The sequence below is a fragment of the Equus quagga genome, chromosome 5 (assembly GCF_021613505.1).
Source record: "Equus quagga isolate Etosha38 chromosome 5, UCLA_HA_Equagga_1.0, whole genome shotgun sequence".
NCBI lineage: Eukaryota > Metazoa > Chordata > Mammalia > Perissodactyla > Equidae > Equus > Equus quagga.
Window position 1 is genome coordinate 61005873 of NC_060271.1, and position 25086 is coordinate 61030958.

At 52.0% G+C, this 25086-nt stretch overlaps 1 protein-coding gene across 1 annotated transcript; it reads left to right on the top strand.

The window, feature by feature from the left end:
- The first annotated feature begins 8676 nt into the window (after nucleotides 1-8676).
- On the top strand, nucleotides 8677-24125 carry LOC124239623 (uncharacterized). Its single transcript, XM_046661811.1, has 6 exons — nucleotides 8677-8683; nucleotides 9651-9904; nucleotides 10192-10470; nucleotides 21747-21914; nucleotides 23034-23159; nucleotides 23561-24125. Exons 1-6 carry the CDS (start codon nucleotides 8677-8679, stop codon nucleotides 23612-23614), a joined length of 888 nt encoding a protein of 295 aa, XP_046517767.1. The 3' UTR covers nucleotides 23615-24125.
- The last annotated feature ends 961 nt before the right edge of the window (nucleotides 24126-25086 follow it).

Below are 25086 nucleotides of genomic sequence, written 5' to 3' on the forward strand. Positions count from 1 at the left end.
TCCAACATACCAAAAATAGAGGAAGATTGGCACAGATATTGATTCAGGGCAAATCTTCCTCACCAAAAAGCAAACAAAAAAAAGAGAAGTGTTGTTGCCATACTTAGACAAAGTAGACTTCAAGATACAAAAGGCAATGAGAGACAAAGAGGGGCAGTATACAGTGACAAAAGGGACACTCTACCAACTGGACATAACACTTATATATGCACCTAACACAAGAGCACCAAAGTACATAACACAATTATTGTCAGACCTAAATAGAGAAATTCACAGCAACACAATATAGTAGGGAACCTCAACACTCCACTAACATCAATGAAAAGATCATCCAGACAGAACGTCAACAAGGAAGTAGTGGAATTATATGAAAAACTAGACCAGATGGACTTAATAGATATATATAGAACACTCCATCCAAAAACAGCAGAATACACATGCTTCTCAAGTGCACATGGAACATTCTCAAAGATAGACCATATGTTGGGAAACAAGGCAAGCCCCAACAAATTTAAGAAGATTGAAATCATGTTAAGCATCTTTTCTGACCATAATGCTATGAAACTAGAAATCAACTATAAGAAAAAAGCTGGGAAAGATACAAATATGTGGAGACTAAACAACATGCTACTGATGACCAATGGATCAATGAAGAAATTAAAGGAGAAATAGAAAAATATCTGGAGACAAATGAAAATGAAAATACCAACTTATATTGGATGCAGCAAAAGTGGTCCCAAGAGGGAAATTCCTAGCAATATAGACCCACCTTAACAAATGAGAAAAATCTCAAATAAGTAATCTTAAACTACACCTCACAGAACTGGAAAAAGAAGAACAAAGTCCAAAGTCAGCAGAAGGAGGGGAACAATAAAAATTAAAGCAGAAATAAATGAAATAGAAGCCAAACAACCCACAAAAAACAGTAGAAAGGATAAATGGAACTAAGAGGTGGTTCTTTGAGAAGATAAACAAAATTGACAAACACTTAGCAGGACTTACTAAGAAGAAAAGAGAAAGGCTCAAATAAATAAAATTAGAAATGAAAGAGGAGAAATTACAATGGATACCACAGAAATACAAAGGATTAGAAGAAAATACTATGAAAAACCATATGCCAACAAACTGGACAATCTAGAAGAAATGGATAAATTCTTAGACTCAAATAACCTCACAAAACTAAATGAAGAAGAAATAGAGAATCAGAATAGATGAGTCACAAGTAAAGAGATTTAAATAGTAATCAAAAACCTCCCCCAAAATAAAAGTCCAGGACCAGACGGCTTCTCTGGAGAATTCTATCAAACATTCAAGAAGATTTAATACATATCCTTCTCAAATTATTCCAAAAAATTGAAGAAGACGGAACACTCCCTAACACATTCTATGAGGCCAACATCACTGTCATCCCAAAGCTAGACCAGCACAACACAAAGAAGGAAAATTACAGGCCAATATTGCTGATGAACGTAGATGCAAAAATCCTCAACCAACTATTGGCAAACCAAATACAGCAATTCGTTAAAAGGATCATATGCCGGCCGGCCCTATTGCCAAGTGGTTAAGTTCACATGGTCTGCTTCAGTGGCCCAGGGTTCCACCTGTTCAGATCCTGGGCACAGACCTAGCAACACTCATCAAGCCATACTGAGGCGGCGTGCTACATAGCAGAACCAGAAGGACCTATAACTAGCACATACAACTATGTACTTGGGGGCTTTGGGGAGAAGAAGAAAGAAAAAAAACGAGGGAAGATTGGCAACAGATATTAGCTCAGGTGCCAATTTTTTTTAAAAAACCCAAACAATCATACACCATGATCAAGTGAGATTTATACCAAGGACACAGGGATTGTTCAACAGCCACAAATCAATCAATGTGATACACCACATTAACAAAGTGAAGAATAAAAATCACGTGATCATCTCAATAGATGCAGAGAAAGCATGTGACAAGATCCAAGATCCATGATCCATTTATGATAACTCCAAATAAAATGGTATAGAAGGAAAGTACCTCAACATAATAAAGGCCATATATGACAAACCTACAGCCAACATCATACTCAATGGGGAAAAGCTGAAAGCCCTTCCTCTGAGAACAGGAATAAGACAAGGGTGTCCACTCTCACCACTCTTATTCAACATAGTATTGCAGGTTTTGGCCAGAGTAATTAAGCAAGAAACAGAAATAAAAGGTATCCAAATTGGCAAGGAAGAAGCGAAACTCTTGCTGTTTGCAGACAACATAATTTTATTTATAGAAAACCCTAAAGTATCCATCAGAAAAGTATTAGAAATAATCAACTACAGCAAAGTTGCAGGGTACAAAGTCAACTTACAAAAATAAGTTAAAAAAAATAAAATCAGTTGCATTTCTGTACTCTAATAGTGAACTAACAGAAAGAGAACACAAGAATACAATCCCAGGGGCTGGCTCCGTGGCCGAGTGGTTAAGTTTGTGCGCTCCGCTGAGGCGGTCCAGGGTTTGGATCCTGGGCGCAGACATGGCACCACTCACCAGGCCACGTTGAGGTGGTGTCCCCCATGCCACAACTAGAAGGACCAGCAACTAAGATATACAACTGTGTACAGGAGGGGTTTGGAGAGATAAAGCAGGAAAAAAAAAAGAGGAAGATTGGCAACAGTTGTTAGCCCAGGTGCCAATCTTTAAAAAAAAAAAAAAAGAATACAATCCCACTTACAGTCACAACAAAAAGAATAAAATATCTAGGAATAAATTTAACCAAGGGATGAAAGACCTATACAATGAAAACTATAAGACATTACTGAAAGAAATTCATGATGACATAAAGAAATGGAATGATATTCCATGCACATGGATTAGAAGAATAAACACAGTTAAAATGTCAGTACTACCTAAGGTAATCTACAGATTCAATGGAATTGCAGTTAGAATCCCAATGACATTCTTCACACAAATAGGACAAAGAATCCTAAAATTCATATGGGGCAACAAAAGACCCTGAATAGCTAAAGCAATCCTGAGAAAAAAGAACAAAGTCGGAGGTATCACAATCTCTGACTTCAAAACATACTACAAAGCTCTAGTCATCAAAACAGCATGGTACTGGTACAAAAACAGAAATACAGATAATGGAACAGAATTGAAAGCTCAGAAATAAAACCAAACATCTAGGGACAGCTGATCTTTGACAAAGGAGCTGAGAACATACAGTGGAGAAAGAAAAGTCTCTTCAATAAACAATGTTGGGAAAAGTGAACAGCCACATGCAAAAGAATGAAAGCAGACCATTGTCCTCTGCCATACACAAAAATTAATTCAAAATGGATTAAAGACTTGAATGTAAGACATGAAACCATAAAACTAGAAGAAAATATAGGCATTACACTCTTTGACATCGGTCTTAGAAGGATATTTTGAACAGCATGTCTACTCAGGCAAGGGAAACAAAAGAAAAGATAGACAAATGGGACTTCATCAGACTAAAGAGCTTCTGCAAGGCAAGGGAAACCAGGAACAAAATGAAAAGACAGTCCACCAAATGGGATAAAATATTTGCAAATCATATATCTGACAAGGGGATAATTCCCAAAATAAATAAAGAACTCATACAACTCAACAACAAAAAAAACTAGCAACCTGCTCAAAAAACGGGAAGAGGACATGAACAGACTTTTTTCCAAAGAAGATATGCAGATGGCCAACAGGCACATGAAAGGGTGTTCATCATCACTAATCATGAGCGAAATGCAAATCAAAACTACATTAAGATATCACCTTCTACCTGTTAGAAATGCTATAATTACCAAGACCAAAACTAACAAATGTTGGAGAGGATGTGGAGAAAAAGGAACCCTCATACCCTGCTGGTGGGAATGCAAACTGGTGCAGCCACTATGGAAAACAATATGGAGATTTCTCAAAAATTAAAAATAGAAATACCATATGACCCAGCTATCCCACTACTGGGTATTTATCCAAAGAACTTGAAATTAACAATTCAAAGAGACTTGTAGACCACTATGTTCACTGCAGTATTATTCACAATAGCCAAGACGTGGAAGCAACCCAAGTGCCCATTAACAGATGAATGGATAAAGAAAATGTGATATATACACACAGTGGAATACTACTCAGCCATAAAAAAAGACAAAATCATCCATTCACAACAACATGGATGGACCTTGAGGGTATTATGTTAATCGAAATAACCCAGACAGAGAAAGACAAACACCATATGATTTCACTCATATGTGGAAGATAAACAAACACATGGACAAAGAGAACAGATTAGTGGTTACCAGAGGGGAAAGGGGTTGGAGGGTGGGCATAAGGGTAAAGAGGCAATATCTGTGGTGACTGAGGAATAATAATGTACAACTGAAATTTCACAATGTTATAAACTATTATGACCTCAATAAAATAATTTTAAAAATGAGCAAAGGACTTGAATAGACATTTCTCAAAGAAGATGTACAAATGACTAATAAGCACACAAAAAGATTTGCAACATCCCTGATTATTAGGGAAATGCAAATCAAAACTACGATGGGATACTACCTTCCACTCATTAGGACGGCTACTATTAAAAAAACACAGAAAAGAAGTGTTGGTGAGGATGTGGAGAAACTGGAACTCTTGTGCATTTGTAAGTAGGAAGGTAAATTGATGTAGCCACTATGGAAAACAGTATATGGCTCCTCAAAACATTAAAATTAGAACTACCAGGTGACCCAGAAATTCCACTTCTGGGTCTATAGCAAAAGCATCAAAAGCAGAGTCTTGAAGAGATATTTGTACACCCATGTTCATAGCAGCATTATTCACAGTAGCTAAAATGTGGAAGCAAGCCAAGGGTCCATGGACAGATAATTGGATAAGCAAAATGTTGTCTATACATACAATGGTATATTATTCAGCCTTAAGAAGGAAGGAAATTCTGACACTTCCTACAACATGGATGAACCTCCAGAACATCATGCTAAGTGAAATAAGCCAGTCAGAAAAACATGAATACTGTGTGGCTCCACTTACATGAGGTACTTAGAGCAGTCAAAATCAGAGACAGAAAGGAGGTGGGGGCTGCCAGGGGCTGAGGGACAGCAGAGCGGGCAGTTACTGTTTAAGGCCCACAGAGTTTCAGGTTCACAAGATGAAAACAGTTCTGGGGATGGATGGTGGCGATGGTTGTGCAACAATGTGAGTGTACTTAATACCACTGAATTGTACACTGAAAAGTGGTTAAGACAGTAAACTTTATGTTAAGTGTATTTTACCACAATAAAACACAAATGCTTTTTGAGTTGCTGGGTAATTAATGAGATAACGTATGTAAAATAGCGAGCATGTGGAAACACTTGAGCCAAAGGGAGCGGGTATTGCTCATATAATTAGCAACAGTGCATGCGCACACTGCATCACCAGAAGAAAGATGTCAGCCTATTTTGTGAACTACAAGACATCTTTTGAGAGGGACAGAGAATCGGTGACTGAGCTGGTCCTGGCCTGGTTGTAGAGGAGCCTGGGGGCTGGGAGGGGCTCCTGCAGATGGTGGTGGGGGTAGGAGGCGATGGCACGACAGTGTGAGTGGGACGTGGGGGTGGGGAGGCGGAGGGGAAAGGAGCAGGGGAGGGTAGTCCTGCTGTCCTGCTCTACATCCCAGGGCAGGACTCAGAGGCCAGCGGGGCGTAGCTGTAGGTGGTGAGAGGACGCGGCCCCCCTTAGTGGGCGGTGCTGGAGCAGGAGACAAGAGGTTTTCATGGAGGCAACATGGAGCCTTCCGGGCACCTTTAGGCAGCTGCTCAGGACCCCAGTGAACCAAGGCAGAGCCGGAGGGGTTGCCAGTGGCCATGATATTGACCATAGTGGACAAGAGGCTCAACCAACCTCTCAGACAAGGTTTTACTGTGGCTCATGTTCCAGCACAAGGGAGACAGCACAGGAGAAGTGGCTTTCTGGCTGGCTCCCAGAAGGAAGCCCTCCTGAGCCTTTTATGGGGTCAGGGAGCAGCCTGGTGTCATGATTCTCCTCCACAGGCATTCTGCTTACTTCTCCCTGGTGGTGTCATCTGCGCATGCCCAGTAGATCCAACATGGCGGTGTTGCTTGCTACCACCACCCCAGGAAAGTCGTCTACAGGTCATCTCGAGGCTTTGTGCGCAGGCGGGAATCAGGGCGACTGCTTAGGGGAGATTTGTGGTTGGAAGGGTGCTTAAGTTGACTTCAAAAATAGTTGAGCTGGGAGGCGCCGGACCTGGTGGTTAAGGGTGAGGGGCAGAGTCCTGTCCCTATTCTGTCTCAGCAATACTACTTCTGTCCCCTACATTACAGCTGAGTGGGCCCCCATCTACCCCACAGGCCCAAGAGGTCACTCGAGAGTAAAATGTCAGAGCAGGCTGGCCCGGTGACTAAGGCCTGACAGAGGAGCAGGCATCCAACTGCCGCCCTAGGTGTCACCTGGTCCATGTCATCACGTGGTGCCACTGATGGCACAGTGGGAGCAACGGGGGTGACCCACGGAAGAAGCGCGTCCACAAGGGCGGTTCCTACTGGGGCTGAGATTCTATTTGCTGGTGAAAGTTCCAGGACCTTTTCGAATTGGTTTTCCTTCCCCAGTATTGCAAGGCCGTGAGGACCCAGTGTAAGTGCTCCCAGCTAGACGGGGGGGCCTCTCACATGGGTCATCCTCTGGTTCAGCTCTCAGCAGCCGACTGTGGGATTGGTTCCATGGCCTTCCCATCTTCTGAGTTACAGGAATTCACAGTTGGTGGCTCCTGCAGGGACCAGAACAGAAATTTCCACTTGCTGAAAGAGGAAGGGACAGCAACAGCCTCAGGCCTGGGAGGCGACCGCCGGGAAATGAGGTGGGATGCAGGTGTGTGAGTGAGAGCCAGAATGTTCTCTAATGGAATCTGTGTCCAATAGGGGAGAGCACTTTTCTTCTGAGAGTGGAAGGGCACACACGTGTGATGGTGACGAGTCCCTGGGGATTGTGAGCATCTGCTGACACCAGCTTCCACGTCTTGAAGCTGCCTCCCAGCAGGCACTGCACAGGGCACTCAACACACGTTGTCTCCTTCAATCCACAAACAGCCCTGTGAGGAGGGAGTGCTGTTGCCATTTATGGATGAGAAAACCAAGGCACAGAAACCAAGGGATCTGTCTGAAGTTGCACAGCGAGTGAACAGCAGATGGGAGATTCTTAACCCAGGTCCCGAGTTCACTCTATAGTCTGAGGGCTCCCCAATGTCTCTGTTTCTATTTAACGTGGGGCCAGAGGGAGGGTAACGATTTTGATAAAATTAGAGGCGCAGCCCTGACGCTGAAGCAAAAGTTCAGAATGAACAGGTGCCCAAATGCTCAGCTCCTTCCTTTGGGAAGGAAACCAAGGCAAGAGTGCAGTTGCCACCCATGATTGAGGGAGCCGGAGCAAGCGAAGAGCTTGAGGTATTCATCAGCCAGGCCTCCAGGGGCCGGGAGGCATCGTACAGCAGTGTTCGCTGCAGTCACCGTGCTCGATGTTACATCCCAAGTACTTCTTTATCTCATAACCGGAGGTTGGTACCTTGTGAGCACCTTCCTCCAATGACATCTGCCCCGGCCCCCATCTCTGGTAACCACAACTCTGATCTCTTTTTCTATGAGTTTGGTGGGATTTTTCTTGTTGTTTTTTTAGGTTCCACATATAAGTGAGGTCATACACTATTTGTCTTTCTCTGTCTGACTTCACTCAGCATTAATGCCTTCAGGGTCCATCCATGTTGTCACAAATGGTAGGATTTCCTCGTTTTCTATGGCTGAATAATATTCCATTGTCTGTATACACCACGACTTCCTCCTCCATCCATCCATCCATTAAGTACGGTCTTGATCAGGGGCTTGCAGCTGTGGAGGCACAGCGTCACTCAGGTTCAAGGCTGAGCTCCACCACTCACCTGCTGTGTGGCCTTGGGCAGCTACTTAACCTTTCTGAGCCTCCATCACCTCATCAGTAAAATGGGGGTCATTCTGCAGACCCCAAAAGTAAATCCCACCTACTATGATTTCCTGGCAAGTCCTGCCCCATGAATCTTTCCCTGACATGTCCCTGTCCCCCAGTCCCTTCTCCCACCCCCCAATCCCTCCCCCGACACACACTGGCTGGAGGTGACCTCTTCCACTCTCAGGCTGGCACAGCAATCGTCACTTTCTAGGTCCTACTTTGTAGAAACCCACCCTAGGCCATGTTCTTATTTTGACAGAAGTCCCAGATCCTCCCAGACTGTCCCCACATTCACACCCACTGTGCTGCTAGGAGGACCGAGGACCCTGCAGTGAGTCATTATGGGCTGAGGGTGTTTTCTCATGTCCTGCTGGAAACCAAAGTGTGGTCCTGTCTTCTTATGGACCCCTACATCATCGGCTCGTGGCCCAGAGCACCCTGGGACAGCTCTGTGACAGGCAGACAGACTGTCTCTACTGACCATACTCTACGTCCAGAGTCATTGTCCTTCCTCCTCAGGCGGTCAAGCACCAACAAGGCCGGGTCCATCCTGGCAGAAGACGGGCATTTACTGAGCACCGTGCATGGGCTGGGGTCTTGGTTGGGCACTGAGGATGTGATATGGCAGGAAGGAGACAGGCGGATGGGGTTGGGGTGGGGGCTGCCCTGCAGAGGGTAGAGTGTGGTCAGGAGAAGGACCATCAAGCAAAGATGGCAGGTGAGATGAGGGTCACAGAGAAAGGGCCCTTCCTTTGTGGCTCTTGGGCCTCATCAAAGGAGGCTGCAGCCCATCAGCCTCACTGGGCTGCACCAGGGAGCTGCGCCTTCTCCCCAGAGTCAGGAGCCCAAGGCTGTGGAATTTAGCAGCAAAGGTTTGAAACAGCCAGCAGAAAACCCAACTGAAAACCAAACAATCAACTTCAAGGCCAGGCGAAGAGGTTATTAAGAGTTGGGAACACCTTTGTGTGTTTCATTGGTGAGTACTGACAGAGAAATTGCCAAACGGCTTTGGATGGATTTGCTTGAGTGTTATCTCACCTTCCGCCAGTTGTGGTTGTCCCCACCAGAGTCTCCTTAAGATGAAGCAGATGGACACCCTGGGTCTCAGGCCACCAAGGCCAGCAGCCCCGAGGAGGCTCACAGAGGCGCAGTGGGATGTTCTCATTTCAGGTGCCTGGTCCCTCTCTGTGAGTGTCAGAATGGACAGCTCATGGGAATGGGTGTTTTTGTTTTTCTGAAAATGTGTCCAGGAACTGACTTCTCTCCACGGGGACTGGGAAGGAAACAGAGCTGTGTAGAGGGAAAGGGTGAGGGTCCCACTGGGGAGGGGGGGCGGTGCCTGCTGGGGCTGTGGGTGCAGCCACAGAAGTGCTGGGGAGTCTGAGCTGGCGGCCTGCCAGGGATTGTGGGCAGATTTTCGGCTTTAGGACAGTAGGAGAAAACCCAGTACTCATGTCTACATTAAAATAAACAGGCGAACTCCTGGAGTGTGATACTTGTTTAAAAATACAGTCAAAATAGAGGAACGAAATTGTGCTCCAGAAACAAAAAACCAGCAGCACAGGGTAGTAGAAGGACGTGGGGAGGGGGAGTCCTCCCACCGCGGAGGCGCAGGGCCGCCCCCTCTGAGAGAAGGGCACGGATCTGCTCTAGGAGGCCCTTCCTGTCCCTTGGATTCAATGCAGATCGGCCCCAGCGCCGCCTCCACCGCCCTCCTCCGGGGCTGGCAGGGCTGAGAGCAGCCTCCTCCCCCCAGACGGACAGACTGAAGCTCCAGCATCAAGTGGAGCGCACTGTGGGTGCAGAGTACCTGGCGCTCCGAAGCCGCAGGGCGAAGGGGTGGCGGCCAGAGCCGGTCCCAACGACGCCCCTGCAGACCCCCAGCCTGCAGCTGCGGGCAGGACCAGGAGCTCGTCCCACGGCGAGCCTGGACGCGGAGGTCGCTCATATTAACGCACCCACTGAAAGATGGAGACACAACTCAAAAACAGTTAAAGTAATCGTGACCCGAGCGGTGCCGCAGTGGAGAGTTTTGGGAGCCTAGTTATTGATGGTTCTCATTCTTAAGGGATGGTGATGCCCCGCGAAGAGGGCAAAGCGTGCGAAACTCGTCGCTAAAGTGGCTTTTCCTGTTCCCCACGGGAAATAGCGCTCGGAGGTGGGACACAGCAGTCAGGCCCCCGCCCCAGCTCGGCAAGCCCTCTGTGCGCCCTCCGGGTGGTTCAGGGCGGAGCCCGAGGCACTCCGGCAGGGTCCCTTGGGGGCGGGGCGGGCGGCGGCCCGGGCTCCTCCCTCCTGAGCCCCGAACGCCTCTTATCTCAACCCGCCTGCGGGGCGACCGGGTCACCCGGCTCCGCCGAGCAAGCGAGTGGTCAGCGCGGAGCCGGAGCCTCGCGCGTCCTGTCCCGACACATAAGCCAGCATGCCGCCATGGACGGCAGTACTCTGCCCAGCGGCTTCGCTGTCTTCACCACCTTCCCCGAACTGCTTTTCATCTTCGAGCTTGTGAGTGAGTGGCTGGCGCGCCGGAGCCGGGGAGGGGGCGGGACGAGCTGTGCCGCGCGCTGTCGCTGGGGCTCCGCACACCCGTCCGGACCAGATGCACAAGTAGCGCTGGTCCCAGGAACATCGGGATGGCGGGGCCAGGGTGAGGAAAGTCTCCCCTAACCCACTCGTTTGGCCCCTCCTAGAACAACTACAATGGGGGAAACAGTCTCCAGGATTTAGGTGGAAAAACCAAATTCGCAACATGGGTCAGATGTTGGGAGCAGGCTAGGGTCCATCCGTTGCGCGCTTGTTCCGAAGCTGCGCTCTGACCCACTTCCCATGGGTGCAGAGGAAGCTCTTATGGGAGAGCGACGTCCCTGTAGAGGTGCCCAGCTTTGTCCAGGGTTAGGATTTCGTTTACAAATATCAGCAAAAGAAGCCTGAGCATCACCAACCCAGGTTTGGAGATTGGGTTGGTGAGGGAGGAGCCGAATCCGGAGTATTCTCTGGCCTTTGCAAGTTTCAGGGGAAAGAACATATTTTCCACAACTTGGATCTGGAAATAATAAAACAGGCCATGGTTTGCTCCGGCCCAGTTGTCCGCCCTGTGTGTGGAGTTCGAGGAGGGGGGAGGGCTGGGGAAAGGGATCCCCTGCCTTGGCTGACCTTGAGCAGTCCTAAGGGCCTCCCTACCTGTGGTGGGTTCTTCCTCAGGCTGAGCCACACAGCTCCACTGGTGGCTGCCTGAAAGCGCTTGCTACCCTGGGCTCAGAGTACAGTGCTCACTGTGTCAGGAACTTCAGACTGCCCTCAGCCTAAACCCCCCAGGGGCCACCAGCCCTTACCTGGGAGGGGCTGCTGTGTGTGTTCTGTGGGCCTCCAGTGATGCAGTCACGGAGACTCCTTTCCCAGCAACCCTCGCCCCCCATCCCCATGCGGAATAGTTGGTTGTAAAAGAGTTTGTCCAAAAAACCTGACTGTTTAAAAACAGGACCACAACTTATTCTTGCCTGATTGGAGGCGGGAGGGTGTGACCAGCACGGGGAGCAGGTTCTGTCACCCATGGAGGGTTCAGGGAAAAGGGCTAAGGGGACTGAGGTCGCCTGGTGGCCCCGTATCACTGCATCTGTGAGGGTTGAGTGGAGCTCACACCTGCGTGTATCCAGAGTGACGTCAAGTCCTGAGGCCAGCCAGGGTCAAGGAAATGGCATCTAGAAGAAACCCTGGACACCTCTACGCCCAGCCCCACTGTTTACAGATAGATCAGCAGATCACATCCGAGTCTCTCCTTTGGCCTCCAGGGCCAAGAGATGGGGCTCCCCTCCCCTCCCAAGGCAGGGACACTGCCCACCAGAGCAGGAAGGGCGATGGCTCAGGGTGGGGCCTGGCAACCTTGCCCTGCCCAGCACCCCAGCCCAGAGCCCCTGCCCTCTGAAAGCTCAGGGTCCTCACGGGAGGTGGAAGGCAGCCCAGCCAGGCCTGTGACCCTGGCTCTCTGAGCCTCTGGAGCCCACAGGCCACGCTGCTGTTGCAGGCGGTGGGGTCCCAGTGCACCCACACAGGCCCAGGTGGAACGTCCAGGGTCTCCCCTCCCCACCAGCTGCACCCAGGGCTCTGCTTCTGGCCTATTCCCCTGTCCCCACCCAAGGGGGACATTCCTTTTGGAACCACAGTCTCTGTTTCTTCCTCCTCCTCCTCCCTTCTAAGCCAGGGGCGTCCTGACACTGGGCCCCCATGCACAGCACAGGATGTGAACCTGGGACACTGTTTGTCTCAGCTCTGGCCAGGCCCCAAGAGGAAACTTCTCTCAAAATACCAGGAGGTACCCCCCACTTTCAGAATCTGGGAAGGAAATGCCTGGAAAGGGGCAGTGAAGTCATTAGCCCAGCTCCCTCCCCCCAGCCTGTGTGCAGTACAGCCCCTGAAAGAATGGCTGGAATGGAGAGAACATTTCTTTGGATAGAGCCTGCTGGAGTGCCACCCCCTCTCCAGGGCACCCCCTCCTTGCCTGCCCCTCAGGAGCTTGGGGACTCAGAGGGGTAGGGTAACCTGGTGGGAGGCAGCGCTTGTAGGGTGCACTTTTGGGGGTGGGGTGGGGTGGGGGAGCCACCTGGAGTCGGTTTGCAGTTTCCATTCTTACAGTGAACTGGACACAGTAGTTACTAACATGAGCCTATGTCTGTGACCCAAGGTGACTGGGGACTTTTTATTATTTGACAGTGACCTGGGACCTGCCCTAGATGCTCACTTATCGGCCAAAACGACCCCCAGACCAGGATCGGGCAGTGGGGTGGCGGGCAGGGTGACAGAGCAGCTTTCTGGTGGGTGGTCCACATTCCGGTTCCACGGAGAAGGCCCCATGAGGACTCCTGGGATGAGAGATGTAGCAGCAGAAACCTGACTTTCCAGAGGTAGGAGGAAACTGAGGCTCCGAGAGGGGCAGCAGCTGCCCACGTGCCCCGGTCTCCAGGGTGGGACTTCTTGCGTGACAGCAGGTCACTTCCAGGTTCCTGCATTCACCCAGACACCCAGGATGAACTGCCCACAGCAGGAGGGATCATGAATGGGGACCCCGCCCACCTGGGAGCCCTGCACAAGGCCTGGCTCCTTTCTCTCCCCTCGGGGAGTGAAGGGACAGCTCAGAGCCACTGGGCAGCTCACACCCTCCTTGGCCTGCTTGTCACATACACAGCCTGGAGATTTTGAGTCACTAGGTCCAGGGTGGGCCCAGGAATCTGCATTTGATAGTCACTGCCCAGCCCGCATGGATCCAGGGAAGTCTGGAGTGGTCATTGGTAGGGCAGCCCACCCCCTGGACGTTGTTATGGGGGCGAGGACAGTGGGGACAGTTCTCAGTGACAGGCTGGGGCAGGGAGCCAGGGGCCCCTGAGAGTCTCCCAGGTTCAGGGCAGGCACCCTCTCTGTGCTGCCCCAGCCAGGGACCCTCATACAGTCCCCAGGGAGTAGGGGCAGCCCTGCTGGCCGGTGCAGGACAGTGGGAGAGGCTGGCCTTCCCTGGCTGTGCCCACTGACCCCTGGCCCTGTGTCATCTTCCTGTGCTGTGGGCCCCTCTCTGTGGCTGTTTAGAAGGGGTGAGGACACTGCCCGGGTTTTCTCATTCCTCCTCTCTAAAGGGGGAAATTATAGGCAGAGGTCTCTCAGGGGTTTGTTCTGGGAGTTGAGAAGTCACTTTTCTGGTTTTTCTAGAACCAGAGGCCTGCTTTGATCAGCAGTCAGTGAGTCTGAGCTGTTCTCTGGAAACTGCTAAGTGTGATGGTGGGGCTCATGCGTGTGTCATCACAACCAAGCTCCACTGAGAAAGATTGCTCCTAAGCTTTCCATAAGTCACTCCTCAACCTGACCTGACGCAGGTGGGGTACTCTCTCTGTCCCAGAGCTTTCAGGAGAGAGCAGGAGGACCCCAGATGGCATGGCTCAGGCTCGGGTCAGGCAGTGACAAAGGCTGATTGTTGCACCCACAGGCCCACAGAGAGTGGGAGAGGGCATTGGGCTGCTGGCCGAGGCCAGGTCTGCAGCCTTAGGAATGGATGGCTTTGCTCTGGGCTCAGGCACATCCTCTGAGGGAAGGGCTGGGGTGGGGGTCTGGGCCCCCTGGGGCCTGCCTTGAGGTCGGAGGGGGCAGCCAGTCTAGACTAGATGGGGGCTGGGGGCTGACTCCTGTTGGATTCAGAGCTGAGCCCTGGCTCCACCTGTGACACAAGCCTGACTGTGCTCCCTCCTGGCCTCTCAAGTCTCAGTCCCTGGAAATGGTGTTTTGGACCAAAGGCCACCAAGGGCAGGCCCTATGAGATGGTCCAGCAGGTGTCCTCCTCGGGTGCTGATGGATGAGGACAGTGGGTGGGCCCCCTCGTCCCTGGAGCACTGATGCCATGGGGAAGCATGGCTAACTCCTCACAGGTTGCAGACTGTCCCAGGAGCAGGAGCAACTCCCTGCGTTCTCTGTGTCCTGGGCCCTGACTTGCTTTCTGCATTCTGGTGGAAGGTTTGGTTCCTGGTTGGCTCCTGCTGGGCCCCAGCAGCATAATGACTTCCTAGGGGGATGGACTGGCCTTGATTCTCTGCTCCAGGTTCTCTAGCACTCCCAGCTCACTGACAGCTACTGTTCTGCCCACACTGGGGCAGAACCACCCCTGTGGTGAATCCCTGTAGTGCACCAAGGCCCTGGGGCCTGAGAAGAATATGCAGGATCCAGAAGAAAAGCCTGTCACCAGCCATCACACCTTGATCTGCACAGGCAGTGGAAGAGGAAGGCCCAGGGCCACCCAGCCCCTCTCAGCTGACCTGAAAGTGCACCCCAGAGACCCCCTTCTGTTAGAAGGCAGTTGGGCTGGAGGGGAGGGGGCAGGAAGAGGAGGAGGAGGGTGATGCCCCTGCAACTCCTGGATCCACCTTTGAAGGAGGCCCTAGGAGGGCCCAGGGCACAGGCTTTGCAGGGGACACACCAGGAAAAGAGGAAGGACAGGAGACGAAGGCCACATCCCGACCCTGGTAGTGGGGGTGGGGGTGGGGTGACAAAGGTCGTGTTGATGGACCCAGGGATGAGGACCCCAGGCCTGTGTCTGCCGAAGAGGGAGCGACGTACTTCAGGGTTCGGATCTTTTGCTTGTTTTTGGTCTTAAACACACACCTTGGTATTCTTTCCTCTGAAGGGACGGAGCCTGTTAGCCAGTGGAGGGTGGAGGAGGGGAGGCTGCCTCCCATGGCCTCCTCCTTTGGGTTCTCTGCTCCTCTACACCCAGGGCGCCTGGGAGCAGGACAAAGGTTAACAGGCAGTCTCCTCTCCCTCCGTGTTACTGTTCTCATGGCCATTTCCAAAGCTGGTCCTAGACACGGGAGGTTTCATGATGAACCACCTGTGCATGGCCTTGGGGGACTGCCACACACATGGACATCCTGACCTGGCTCCACAACCAGCCTGTCAGAGCTGGCCCTCAGCAGCTGTGGGGGTGTGAGCGGGCCACTGCGCCTCAGTTTCTGCATCAATGAAATGGGCTATAATAGCATCTACCTCAAGGATTGCTGTGAGGACCGAGTGAGTGTAACGTATGCAAAGCTCTTCAAACCACCTGGTGCCCGCAGCTCCTGCTCAGTAGCCATTAGGTGCAATTATCATTAATTTACTAATAAGTCAAACACCTGCTCCGATCAACTGGCCGATCCGCACTTAAAGGGGGCACCTACAGGAGGGGCCATGAGGCCGATCCCCACCACCTTTGACCTTCCATGCCCTTCCCGGGCAGGGAGCGCGAGGCAGGGGGAGAGTGAGATTAGGGGGTGGGTGGGGCTGTGGAGGGCACGCATGACTTGTCCCTGGGGTCCCCAAGTACTGCACAGACAGCACCCTCTGTAGGGCTTTCCAGTGGCTCCTGTGCTCGGAGCTGCCCCTAGTCAGCCTGATGGGGTGACCAAAGGGAATAGGGGGCCGTGGCAGTCCTGTCCTGCTTTCTGCCTTGGGGGTGGGGACTTCCTGAGCCTCTGTCTGCACTGCCCTGCCAGCCTGGTGCCAGGGCGGGTCGGGGGAAAGCTGTGTGAATTCTGAGAGCGAAGCAAATTGCTGCATCTGCCCGAAGGCGAAGGGACCAGTTACCAGTGGGCCCAGGAACAAACATTTAAAACTGATTTATCATCGGTGTCAGTGCATCACCATTTGTGAGGGTGGTGGTTCAGGGAGGAGGCAGCCTCTGGCACAAAACTGTCCCCACCTCCCCAGCCTCCATCCCACCCTGCAGCTGCTTAGTGATAAGCCAGGGACCGCTGGACTGAGGGCTCTGGCGGGAAGGAACCACCAGCTTTTACATCTTAGGACTTTCCAGAACCAGCCCCACAGTCCTCACTGGTCTCCATATGTGGTGCTCCTTTGGTGCAGGTGGCATGGTGGGGCTAAGTCCTCTGTCCTTTAGACCCGGCTTACCCCAAACCTCCAGCCAGAAGCCCACCCTGGGGGAACCCGTTTCCTGTCCTGCAGGCCCCTGCTTGTGGTCAGTCTCCCACCTAGACCCTGAGTTTGCCCATGTCCATGCGGGAACTGCAGAGCGTCTGGGCCGGCGTCGGGGAGCTGGGCAGGGCGTGCAGACAGCAGGCGCTTCTTCTTCTGTCTGACGGGGTCACCAGAGCATTGTCCACAGGCTCGTGTTGTGGAGACACATCCCCAGGCCTTTGACAAATAGCCCGGGAGTCTGTTCCCTGTCCTGTAACTCTGCTTCTCTGCAGTCTAGTCAGACCCTGGGCCCAGACCTGGGCATCGGTGTTCTTCCAGGTGTGTCAGTGATTCCAGTGTAGACTGAGGGCTGAGGACCACAGAGCCTTAGCCCAGGCCCCGCCCCCATTTTCCAGCTTGGGGACCTGGGCCCAGAGAGAGAGCTCCACCAGGTGACTGTCGGCCCCCCGACTTAGAGACCTTCGTCTGAGAGCACACCAGCCAGCTGCACCCTCTCTGGTGTGGAGGACGGTGACCCAGGGGCCGGCGGGGGTGGGGGAAGTCCAGCCTGTACTGTAGACAGAGATGAAGGGAAACTGAGGCCGTGCCTCCACTTATGTGCCTGATGTTTCAAGGTGATCGCCTCTGAGCATTTACCGCCTGGAAGCTGGGAGCTGCTTAGAGTTTTCTTTACGAAGGGAAATGCTTGAACCCTCACCTACACCTTTGCTCTTGAGAAGTATTTGTCCAGCAGGGTCCTGAGGCCAGGATGGGGTGGGCTGCTCCCTGCCCAGGAGGCCTGGTCTCCCTGGGTGTGGGCGCAGCGCCTGCTCTCCCTGATGCTCTCTGCACACTGAGTAGGGGGAGGGCGGCAGGCGCTGGCTGTGTCCGTGATTCCCGCCGAATCCCAGCTTTGCACTGAGCGGGGCCTGGAGGCATCCACACTGGCCGAGCGATCAGTTCTGTCTCAGGCTCACCCTCCCTCAAGCTCCTTGTCCCCTACCTCGCGCGTGGCTCCCTGGCCTTCGGAAGCCCTCACTGGTTCTCCAGAATCCTCTGGACTCAGCGTGTACTCTTCCCTCCCCATGAAGAGCTACTTGGTGACCCTGTGGCCAGAACAGCTACTGCCGTCCAACTCTCCCTTCAAAGCTCGATGGGGCCCTGCCCCAATCCAGGCTGCTTGGCCCACTTGGGGCGGGACGTCATCCTGCATTGTACCGGGCTGCCTCTGCATCTGTCTGCCCCGGGCTGTGGGCTCCTGGGTGAGCAGTGTCCTACCCCAGTTGTTGGGTGGTGCTGGGCACGTTGCTAGCAGCTTCACACTCACCCCCATAGTTTCAGCCAGTTTGCACCAGCCGGCAGTGTGGGGAGACAGCTGCAAAATGCCATTACAGACCAGGAAGCCGAGGCCCAAGAGGCCGAGTCACGTGCTCCAGCTCCTCCAGCACATGCGGCGAGAGCCCCTCTCCAGGGCTCACATGCGTCCCCACCCGTGCAGACGCTGTGTGGTGGAGGTGCTGTGGGAGCTGGCATGTGCCTGGGAGGAGTGGGGCCTTCACACCTGCACAGCTGTTCCAGCTGTGACCCCTTCCAGCACACATCTGCACTGGAGCTCTCACAGCAGCCGTGTCTGTGTCCAGGACGCTGCTCACAGACGTCCAGCTGGAATAGACCCTCTGTTCTCAGCCTCGTCTCTTTTCCTTGCTCCACCCGTCCTCTCTCAGGGGTGTTCTGCACCCACCTCAGCCCCCTCCCAGGTGGTCCCTTGTGCAGGTCGCCCTACATTTCTCCCTGGGCACTTGCTGGGCAGGGCTGTGAGGTGTACAAGGCAGGCCCACTGCCCATCTCCTGGGAGCAAAACCCCCAGGGTTTAATCATTTCCTCTGTGTGAGGACATTTCCTTCACATGATATGTCACTTAGAATATGTTTCTGGGACAGACGGGGCCTGCTGGCTTGTTTCCCATGAGAATGTCCCTGGGCACCAGAGGCTCCTCAGCTCTTTCCAGTTGGAGGCTCCAGACAGATGATCCACATTCACTCAGTGTCCCTACATGGTGTGTTAGGATGGCCGGTGGGCTGTGCTCTGATGGTAGAGATATTTCATAAAGGTGCCCTTGAGAGAGAATTTCTCACCTTGAAAGACGTTGTGCCAAATGAAAGAAGCCAGTCACAAAAGTCCACCTTTTATATATGATTCAGCTCATGTGAAGGTTCAGAATAGGGGAATCCATAGAGATGGGAAGCAAATCAGTGGTCGTTTAGGGCCTGGAGGGGTGGAGGGAGCCGTAGCTAAAGGGCACAGGGTTGCTTTGAGGTGATGAGCATGTCCTAAATTGGCTCTGGAGGTGATGGCTGCACATGTCTGTGATCATCCTAAACCATGAGTTGTCACTTTACGTGGGTGAGCTGTGTAGTGTGTGAGTTCTCTCTCATTAAAGCTGTCTAAAAGAGAGAGAACTTCTCCCCGCCATCTTACCATGAAACTCAGTGCTACAGAGAAACCACACAAAGAAAAAGTCAGCGTGATTCTTAAAGGACCTTTGCAAGGTGGTGCACCCAGAGGCAGGACAGGGTCCTGAGGTCCCAGGGGGCAGGGCTGGGATGGAGCATAGGGTGGGCTTTGCTCCTGTGGACGGAATTCTTACCAGAGACCCTAGGAATCTGGATAAGGGTGTGTGAGTGTGTGAGTGTGTGAGAGAGAGCATTCCTAGGGAGCTGGAACACGGTCTTCCTCACACTGGTGGAAGCGCACACCCAAAGCAGGTGGAGAGTCGGGGTAACCTCGAAGCTTCCCTCTGCACTGGGGGCCGGGAGCTCAGTCCAGAGCTGTGGCCCCGTCTCGCTGGCGCTCACTCAGGACTCTGTGACGAGCACTCAGTGTGGGGACTGCGCTCTGACTTCCCCTCACTCTTCCTGCCTTTGATTCCTGACCGAGCCACACGGGGAGGAATCGAGCTGAACGGGGTCCAGGGCACTAAGCCTGAGACCAGGGTCTGAGAGCCGCCTTCTCAGATTGTGCCACTTCCGGGTGCGCCCGTGCCTTAATTTACCTCCCATGTGTTTTACAGTTAATTTTTCCAGAATAACTATATCACTCCCTTAAGAATAAAAGCCATGCCCTTCTCCAGGTCACCTCTGCCTGCCGGTCCTTGGAGCTCATGCTCTAGGGGAGCTCCAGACCCCTGGCTGTCCCCTGAGCCCTTCTCCTTGCCTTAGTCAGAAAAACTGAAGAGAATGACAAAGCGAACCGTTTCCCCCACGTGGCATTTAGTGTCCCTCAGTCCCATGTCCACTGGCCACATACAAGCACCTCAGGCCCACTGGGTCCCACGTGGGATTCCATCATGGAGGGCTCTCCCCTCCGCGTGCAGGGCCAGCTGCTCCTCTGGGATTTGGTCCATCAGCCTCTTGTTTAGGCACACCCATCTCCCAGGAGGCCCTGAAGGCCAGGGAACTAACTCGGACACTGACACACGGCTCGACGTGTCTTCCCTGTGTCCCACACCCAAGAGTCAGCCGTGAACAAGGGGGACCTCACCCCCTCCCTCACCTGGTCAGGGACAGCACCACTTTGTGACTAAGCAGATGCACCTGTCTTGTGCTGAAGGCTGCAAAGGGGCAGAAGCAGGGCTCCCTGAGAGCACGTGAACGGGGACCTAACTTGGATTGGTCCTCTTTGGATGGTCACTGCTTGTCTGGGCAAAGAACGCCTAGGAGAAGCGTGTCCCAGGCCCTTGCCTCTGCCCATGGGATGGGCATGCCCCATCCTCCCGCTCCTCCGTGACACACTCTCGTGCCTCCTAAATCCAAGTCCATCTCAGCCATCAGCACACTCATGTCCCTGTGTCAGTGCCCGTGATGGAAAAGGCCAAGTAACCTGTTTGATCTTAAAGGCAACTGTGGATGAGATCGACCCACACGTCTCATCTGTGGCAGTCTGAGGATTTGTGTTTAACTGATTTTGTTCCAATTAGCTATAAATTGTAACGTGTGTCCCACTGCCTCTGTCACATGCCTTCCTCCAGGCCATCTCAGGTTCATCAGTAGAGGAAGTCTTCTGGGCAGAGATGCCCAGATCTGATTCATTAAGCCCAGCTTGGTTTTGCTAACTCCAGATTCTTCATTACACTGATTTTTCTACCAAATGTGATTCTCTCCTGATGCTTCTCAGCTAAGAGGCTTGGAGAACCCCTGTGAGGACAGTGGTGTCTCTTACCCAGCAGGTGGGCTGGGGGATAAGAAGGTGAGGTCAAGGTGCTGCTTGAGTTCACACCACAGGGGATGTAGGACTGGGAAGCAGCCCGTCCTCAGCCCCCAGGTGCTCAAGACGATGGTGCAAGGGTCACATTACCTCAGAACCCTGACTGTAGAGCCATCTCCCCAGTGTCCCAGCCCAGACTCAGCACAGCTGTTTTCCGGATGGGGATGGTAAATGAGGCTGAGCTGATGTCATTGGGATAAAGAGGGACAAGGAGAAGGGAGGAGACATATAGAGAGTCCCAGCTTGGGGTGAGCTTGTCCACAGGGGAGCTGGACTGTGGCACTGAGGGGTGTTGTGACCTCTAGGTCTGTCCTTATGCTCCTCTTTGATTGGGGCTTTTGACCCTGTGAACATAACTGGGTGTCTTCTGGGTGCCGACGAGGAAGTGTTGCTCTCATGCCATCCTCAGCCACCCGAGGAGCCTGGCTGAGCTGGGCTTTCTCTCCAGCCCCAATGCCAGCACTCAGAGCACTTGTGAGACTTGGGGATTTAAGGAGTCCATTATTTTTAAAAATGCTAATGACACAATGTGGCTAATTTATTTGACAATAAAGACCAAAAGAATCATCTGGTCACTACCATTTCATAAAAGAAAGGATATTTTTGTTTCAAAAATACTAGGAAGGATATAATCCTGGAATTAGCCCTTCTAATGATAATGCTGGATGGTGTAAGTCCTTTCTTGGATGATGAATTACTTAACTTCCATGTGCCTCAGTTTCCCCATCTGACAAATGGGTCAGTACCTTGCTTATAGGGCTGTGTAATGACTAACTGAGTTAATATTTGTAAAGTGCTCAGGACAGTACCTGGCACATAAACGTGATATAAGTGCTTCTTAAATAAAAACATAAATTATATTTAAATAGTGAATGAAGGCAAGCAAGCAGAGGATTGGGAAAGACTGAGATTGGAGATCAGGCTAGAGCCTTGGGGCTGAAAGAGTCATTCTTGGTGAGGAAATGCCCCCCGCTGTTCTCTGCCTCCTTCCTGTTTTCCTGCCCCTCGTGCCCCAGCGTGACCTCTGGGTCTGGCCCTTCCTGGGCGTGGGCTCTCCTGGCCCGATGCTCACCCTGCCCTCCTTTCCTCCTCAGGTCTTTGGGGGCCTTGTGTGGATGCTGATCACCTCATCCCAGCTGCCTAACCCCCTGCTCCAGGGCTGGGTGACGTTCGTGTCTGTGTTCTGCTTCATAGGCACTGGTGTTCTGCTCTTCCTGTACCTAACTGGTGCCCATGGCGGTGAGACTTCCTGGGTCTCCCTGGTGAGTCCCAGCCCTGAATGTTTGAGGGGGGTGGGTAGGACCATCTCCTCTGAGGGGCTGGCTTTTCCAGTGCTGGGTGAGGCTGTTCCCTAGCCATCTGCCACCCATGTTCCAAGGCTGAGCTGGCTGGGCCTTCAGCTCCGAGCTGTGCACAGCAGCCCAGGGCTCCCTGCAGCCAGGAGGTCAGGAGAAGGGGACAGCAGAGGTTGACTGTCACCGTCTCCTCTGCTTCCTCCTGTATGACTGCCTTTTTCTTGGGTAACCAGCTGCCCAACCCCCCTCCCATTGCACCTGCACCTGCCAGGGGCCTATTGGCACCTCCAATCATCCAGGAGTGCTGGTTTCCATCTCCTGGGAGCAGGGTCCTGGGGGCTGGCCTGGGCTGCCCAGTGTGAGGCCATGCACACTGCCCAGCTCCATGTCACAGCTTCTAAAGCTGGGTCACCAGAGAGGGAGCTGATGGGGGAGAGAGATGGCCTGTGGTCTCTGTGTTCTGCATAAATTCTGCCTTGAGGCACATAAAGAGGTTGAAACTTACACATGGACCCCTGTCCCTTATGTCCCCTGGAAGGGATGGGGCCATTTGGCTGGGCCTGTCACTCAAAAAGTCTCCTAATTTCACTTGAGAAGTCACCTCCCAATTACAGCTGCTCAAACCCCAGTCTAGTGCTTTTTTGTTTGTAAACATACCTGGAGCCCACTGCCTCCCCATCTCTCCCCTGCACTGGTCCCTGAGGCCACACTGGAACCAGGACTGTGACCATGTATGACACTTCTCAGGTTCAGAACCAACTTCTGCCTATTCAGTTCCAAGCTGCCCTCCTCACTTGATCCCTGCTCAAGGGAGAGCAGGGTCCCTTCTCCACTGAAGTCCTTACCCTTCCCCCAAACCAGGGAGATGAAACTCAGCTGGACCAACGACCTCTTTGAGGAGGGGGTGGAGGGGTGGTGATGGTGGATGGGGTGGGAGGGAGTCAAAGAAAGTAGCAAAAGGTGACCAAGGACCTGAGCCATGCCTGGTGGGTACACGTGGGGTGGATGGGCCCTGCTGGACTGCAGCTGCCCCACATCCTCATATCTGGGCTCTCCATCTCTCTGACGGCCTTTCTGACCCCGCAGGAGTCAGCCTACCACACTGTTGCAGTCCTGCTTTACTCTATCGCCTCAATCCTGGAAATTCTGGCCACCATCTATATGCAAGACGGCTTCACGTACGAACATTACCTTGAAAACATCTCTGCTGTGGTGAGTGCCCCGTCAGCTTCCCCATGTTCACAGCTGCTACTACCTGCTGACAGAGGGTCTGAGCAGAAGGCTGCCCTGCTCTGTCCAGGCCTGGGCTGACCAGGGGTCCAGGCCTGGGTGGGCTTTGCAGACAGCGGGTGTGTGATGACATGACCGCTGAGTGCCCGGCACCATCCGAGCTCTCTGTGAACCATCATATTGAACCCTCACAGCGGCCCTGGCGTGTGGGCGCTGTGGTCATCCCCATTTCACAAATGGAGAACCAGGGCACCACGAGCAGGATAACGTGCTTCAGGTCTGTCATCCCAGAGCACCATGGGAGCAGCTGGCCTAGTGTGGACAGCCCATGTCTTGTCCTCTCTCCCCGCATGCCCATTAATCATCATTTATCTTGGTTTCAGGTGTTTTCGTGCATAACCAGTCTGCTGTACATGGCCCATGTGGTGTTTGTTTAATAAGATGAACATTTTCAGAACTTTAAAGCTGAAGAAGTTTAGCTGAAAACTCGTGGTGTTAACTGATCAACCGCCTCCCAGCATAACTTTTTAGAATGAAGAAATGCTCTTGACAGTGGAAAAAGGAAACCAAAGGAAGAGCAACACTGTGTGTCTTGTGGGTGTTTGTTTACTCTCCCATGTCCCTCCTGTCGGGGTTGGGACTTGCTGTCTTTAGCCTCCAACTAGTGAGCCGTCTTTCACGGTCATCTCCTATTTTTGAAAGGGGGCAGTGGGGTGGAGTTTGGGGTCTGAATGTGAGAGACTGAGAAACAAAGATCCCCTGCTGAGCCCTGGACCGGATCCTGAGAACTCTCTACTGGAGTCTTCCACAGGCTGTTTTGAGCCCCCATCTCATGACGTGTTTCTAAGTCTTCATGGAGATTCTACCTGTCATGGGGATGCAGCTCGTCCAACAAGTATTTGCAGATGTCCACGGGGGAAAATGATAAACCTTTCAAATACCTTATAAAGTGTCTTTATGTTCAATACTTTTGTGGGATGTTTTTGTTTTGTTTTGTTTTAATTCCTCAGTATCAGGACACCATCACTCCCAGCTTCTTCTGAGGAATCCTTTGGCTTAGACTGAATGACAGCTGTGTGTCGTCAGCCACTGCACTTAGGGAGCCCTGTGCTTGGTCTCCCACCCTCCCCAGCTACCAGGGTTGTCAGATAGCTTCACCCTGTCTGGAAACTCACCAAGTACCAGCCTGGAGCTCCCTTTCTTTGTTCTACAAGACGAAGGGGTCTCTGGTCAATTAGCAATTCCTCAAGTCACAAGAAAACAGGATGCAAATTTTCCTCTCACTCTGTGAAGCTGATCAGAAATGTTCTAAGCAGTGGGCTGTGTGTTCTGTTCCAATTAGTGATATGGATAATAAATTGTTTTTAGAATTTCCTTGGGCCACTCCATAGGGGAGAAAGGGGACCACACTGTTACTGAACCTAAACACAGGTTCGTTTATCCATCAGGGGGGTCAATACCTTGAACACAGACTTATGGCAAGGATAGAGGTCCAATATTGAAAGGCAGCTAGACAAGGAGATGGGAATTAAAACTCAGATCCACCTCCTTGAAGGGAAAAAGGTAGGGGTTTTTACCTGGGGTTTTAGGTAGGGATGGGGAGCATGTGCTGTGGTTTTATGTAGGGGAGCGGGAGCATGTGGCTTCGCTGGTTGGTCCCTTTCCACCAGCCTGCATTTGGCCTTAAGACTGAATTTCTTTTTCCTTGAATGTCTGAACTTGTCTGGTTAGTTTACATCTTCAACCTGTGTTAGGCCTTGTGAGGCTGAATCTTGACATCTGGACCTTGAATTCCTGGGAAAGACAACTCATTCCTAGACTAAGGAGGGGCAGAAAGACCTGGTTAGTTTTGAACAACAGTTGATTATGCTGCGTATGCACAGCTCCAGTTAACAAAGCTTTCCTCAAA